Source organism: Phaethon lepturus, unplaced genomic scaffold (genome assembly GCF_000687285.1).
Source record: "Phaethon lepturus isolate BGI_N335 unplaced genomic scaffold, ASM68728v1 scaffold7680, whole genome shotgun sequence".
NCBI lineage: Eukaryota > Metazoa > Chordata > Aves > Phaethontiformes > Phaethontidae > Phaethon > Phaethon lepturus.
The window spans coordinates 173519-178513 of NW_010512534.1; the positions used below are offsets into that span (position 1 = coordinate 173519).

The 4995-nt window shown below is 41.0% G+C and overlaps 1 protein-coding gene across 1 annotated transcript in view; it reads right to left on the minus strand.

Moving 5' to 3' along the window:
• AFF3 (AF4/FMR2 family, member 3) overlaps nucleotides 1–4720 on the minus strand; it is a gene marked incomplete at its 5' end in the record, with an annotated part of 11153 nt that extends 6433 nt beyond the window's left edge. Inside the window, one exon of the mRNA XM_010287307.1 lies at nucleotides 3923–4720. Within this exon, the coding sequence (XP_010285609.1) occupies nucleotides 3923–4720 (798 nt within the window). The remainder of the gene's footprint in view (nucleotides 1–3922) is intronic.
• Nucleotides 4721–4995: the final 275 nt, after the last annotated feature.

Sequence of the window (4995 nt, forward strand, 5' to 3'; positions counted from 1 at the left end):
TTCTTATTCTTCAGTTCTTACATGGAGCCTTAACTTTGTTTCATTATGTGTTTATTTTTCCACTTATGGTTACTTCAAATTGCTAAACACAAATGAAAGTGGATAGATAGTAGATATACTGACAGATTCTGGAAAGTACTATAACCTAAATGCAAGTGCATGGAAACAGAACTCAACTTGAATGCATTAGTAAGTGGACTTGCAAATCGGGAGATTTATAACAATATATTCTTGTTTCATGGTTTTCTCTGTGGAACCTGAAGTTGCCTAGAGCCACATGATGTTCAAAATAAAACTGAAACATCACACAGAAATACTTATCGCTTCATGAGCCCCAACTGTGCAGGAGTTGGGTAAATGGCCGTTTCTCACCATTTGCTTCTCTACTTTGTCAGGCTAGGCAGCTTCTCCGCTGCCTCCCAATTCTTCCTCCTTTGAGTCTCATCTTTTATCTCACACCTACACCCTGCACACACATCTTGCTTCCCCTACTTGCACCTTTTTCCCTTACAGCCTCCTGCAGTTGAGTTTGCAGTTCAGTTAAGCAGCTGCAGAACTTGTCTACGACAAGTTAAAAAGTATAGGTTTTGGACCACGGTATCACTATGAACACATTTTAAGAGCTGAAAGTAGAAAAAAAAAGTGTGTAATGAAAAAATTAGGCGGGTAGACAGAAAGTAAAGTCTATAAAAGTGGTCCAGAGGGTGGTGAACAGTAGTACAAAGTCCTGTTGGAGGCCAGTCATTAGTGGTGTACCCCTGCAGTCAATACTGTGGCCAATACTGTTTAACATCTTCATTAATGACCTGGATGATGGGGCAGAGTGCACCCTCAGCAAGTCTGGAGATGACACAAACTGGGAGAAGTGGGTGATATACCAGAGGGTCATGCTACTGTCCAGATGGACCTCAACAGGCTGGACAAATGGGCTGACAGGAACCTCAAGAAGTTCAACAAAGGAAAATGTAAAGTCGTGAATATGGGGAGGAATAACCCCAGCACCATTACAGGCTGGGGGCTGGCTTGACTGGAAATGACCTGGGGGTCCTGGTGGACAACAAGCTGATCATGAGCCAGCAACACCTCATGGTGTTGCCTACACTAGCCCCCAGGGCACACTAACTGCCCTACCTAGTCCATCTCAGCCACACACCTTTTATTTTAGCAGACATCAAGCTTCATTCCATCACCTGCACTCCAGATACCCTATCCCCAAGCTCTCAGCCCCTCTCCTGCTTTCCATATTCTCCTGGCTGCTCTTAGGCAGCTTTCTGCCATTCTCATTTGTTTCCATACAGCTTCCCAGACACTGTTCTACCCTACTTGTCAGCCTGCTTTCCCTCATGATTATCCTATTATGGTCATCCCATGGCCGCTAGAGATACAAGGTCTTTCCTGGCCATCATCTTTAGCTTCACGCTGAACAAAAGAAGCCTCATTTTGCCTGCAAATATTCACAAGTCTACAGCAGCTTTTGTGCTGAGAGCAGCTTAAAACTTCTGTCCCTAATAGAGGACAATGAACATTTGATGCAAAGAAGTTTTATGAGTTTGAAAGCAGAAATTTAAAAAACGCATGGAAATTCTTACAAAACTGTACTAGGAGACGTATGATACAAATAACAAGAATGGAAAAACATTTTGAAATAAAAAGGAGTATGATTGAAAATTAAAGGGAGGCTGGATTAGGCAACACTGACTGAAAAAACTTTCAGTCTTGGTCAGTATTTCTCCCTGTAGCAATACCAGTGGGTTACCAATTTCATCTTGTGCCATTTGGGATGGAAAATGTTAGAACAAAGGAAATGTCAGAATAAAGAAAAAAAGCTGGGCACTTTTATCATGAGGACTCTCAGCCCTCCAACATGAGATCTAAACACTGTCTTTCATTAGCTTCAGTTTCAAATCCCAACACCTATAGTATCTACTATTTTTCTTCTGAGTAATTTGTCCATCATTTTTTATTATCTCTTAGCTCTTTTTTCACCTACCAGACAATGTTTTTTGTCCACCTCCTTCAACTTCAGTTAAATGTTTATATTATGTTATCAAATACTGTTTCATTAATACTGCATCCCACACAATCTGTGAGAAGCTGGTGAACACTAGTAGCTACCCTGCAGTCCGCTCTCTCCTACCAGAGCCTACATTGCCATCAGTATCTAAGCAAGTTAGTTTAAAGCAATCTCAAATACATCTACATGTCTAGAAATTGCAGTGTAAGTATATCCTTATGCATCGGCATAGATTGCATACAACAGATGAAAGCTTTCTTTCCTGAGGTAGGCAAATTTGGAATGCAAATGGTAAATCCTGAATTTCAGACAAACAAATGATTGCCTATCAAAACTCCTTTCCAAACTAGTCCTTAGAGTATTGCATACATGTAAAGGGGGAAAATTTGAAAGATCCAGACAATTGCCACAGGCATCTTTAATTCTAACAATACTTCTCACTTGCAGACAGAAGTACAAGTCTGAAAGAGGTAATAATAGCTAAATGGATATTAGTATCTGCCATTACCTGATCTATCTGCACAATTACAGCAGTTTATGAATGCTAAATTTGCTTATCAAATCTGGCTTAAGAGCCTAAAACAACCCCTTTTCAGGAACAACATATCACGTATGTGTTGTTTGGAACTGATGGAACTTTAGCTTAGACAAAACCCACATGGGTATAATGCCTAAAAGAGCTGAGAGAAATAATTGCTTCCAGAGAGATTTCCTTCCCAAACTGAACCGAAGGGGGAATACAACAGTCAACACCGTTTCTGAAAAACAGGCATTAAGAGGCCAGAGAATTGCACCAAAAATTAGATTTTTCCTTGCCTTTAACAATGCCAGAAACAAAAATGTTAAGACTAAAAGCACCTCAAGACACACCACAACTGTCAAATAAGAGTAAACAATCATCACCTCTGCTCTGAGAAAGTCACAGTGATTCAGCCAAATAGAATACCTCAGTCCTATAAATACTATAAATTGTTCAAGTCATGAGACCTCTACCGATGTGCACAAGAGGATGATGTGACCATCTTTGTATTGGCATACAGGTCTCTGAATACACCCAATTAAAAAATAATCACCCTTCATTCTGCCAAAACCAACCATTTCCTCCCCATCCAAAAAGCTCTAACAGAAAATCACAGACTCTATAAGTGATAAAGCAAGGTGTCCTACTGGCATAAATGGAATGTGAAACAAATTAACATAAAATAAGTCTAAGCAAAAACCTTTCATATCTACTGCTGATAACAGAAATGCTGTCTAGAAGCTTTTTCAGACGTTATCATACTTGTAGCTTGGCTGGTTTTCTACAGATGGTGATTCTTTAGAAAGGAAACCTCAATCTTAGAAATTGGTTTGAAACGGAAACAGATACTATGAACTAAAAGAAGAGTCTCATTGCTATATTCTCATCTATTTCACAGATCTCATATTGTTTAAGCAATTTATTTAGATTGTGAAACTACTTTGACATCACTGAGGATAGCAGAACCACTACTCATCACAAGCACTTCATTTAATCACTGCCAAAGAGAAAGAAGTCAACGAAATATGAACAGTTAGAAGTAATACACCCACCTAGCAAAAAAAAAAACAAACAAACCAAAAATAATTAAAAATATCCAGACTTTATATGTGGACACTCAGGAAAAAAACTCTGTGAAATAATATATACTACTAAAAATTGTGCCATTGTAGGAAGTGTTATGGTCCTGAAGACAGTGAGCATTTCACTCTTGAGTTATCCTTGCGTTACTGTGAGGCTGCTATTTGCAATATACTATGTCAACGTTAAAAAGAAATTCAGCATGCAAACTAATATGTTAAAAATGTATAAAGAGGCAGATGAAATTTGCAGTTCTAAGGCATCAGCCATCCAATGGGGTATGTCATAAAAAGCACAAAAACACTTACCTCTTCTTGCTTAGGAATGCTGAACTTGGTTATCTTTGACTTCGTCCTGGCCGAATCAGGCTTGTTAGAAGGCACTTCCCTATATGACTTGGTCGTCTCTGCTGGTAACTTCAGCTTTGGAGACTCATCAGGAGCCTGGTCTTGACCGTCCATTGGCCTTACATAAGCTGTCGGTTTCTGCTGAACCAGACTCGGCTTCGAAGCAAGAGAGGGCGGGAAGGTTTGGACGCAGTGCCCGCCACCATGCTTTGCTGGCCTCTCTTGCCCTTGAGCTCCTCCTTCTGAGCTACAGTTGAGCTTTGCCGGCTGCTGCACTCTGTTGACATTGTCTCCTAGCGTGGCCCTCATTGAGCTTTGCTGGGCAGTGTTGGAGGAGGAGGAGGTGGGACTTGATGCATAGCGTTTTAGTTTCTCCAGACTGGATTTTTGGTTCATCAGTTTGAAGTCACCCTTGTGTGACTCCAGTGACCGGTGCCCGTGCTTGCTTGCTCTCTGCTGGCCATCTGAAGCAGCATTGTGCCCGGCCTTCTGCCAACCCATCGTGGCGCTTTTGCTCTGCTGTGCAGGTAGGGCTGCTGGTGTGGAAGAAGTAGTACTGGAAATGGGAGGAGGAGGTGGTGGTCTTGAGTCTGCAATAAGACGTTCATCGGGCTTGGGAAGAGACGTCTGAGGAACCCCAGGTTTTGGAACCCCAACAAGGTGGCTCTGGTTTGATCGGTCAGTTAACAAGTCTTTCATTTCATCATAGTTACCCAGCGTATTCTGGATGCGGTTTGAGAGCTCATCCCCCTTGTTAGTCTGCAAAAAAAAAATTGAGTGTTCTGCAATAGTCAATGTAAGAAAAACAAAATTCCCTGCATGCTTCTGCTGAAATCCTTACTGAAGTAGCACTGCCCTATTCAGCAGCAGCATTGAGGGATGAAATCGAAAATCCTTATTGTCTCTGAAGACACTTGTCAACATCTTAAATCTACCCTGAACTGGAAAAGCTATAAAGGGCCTTAGAGTATATAAAAAAAGAAATCTATCACTGGTATCAAGCTGTAGTTAAAGTATATTACCTGGAAACTAGA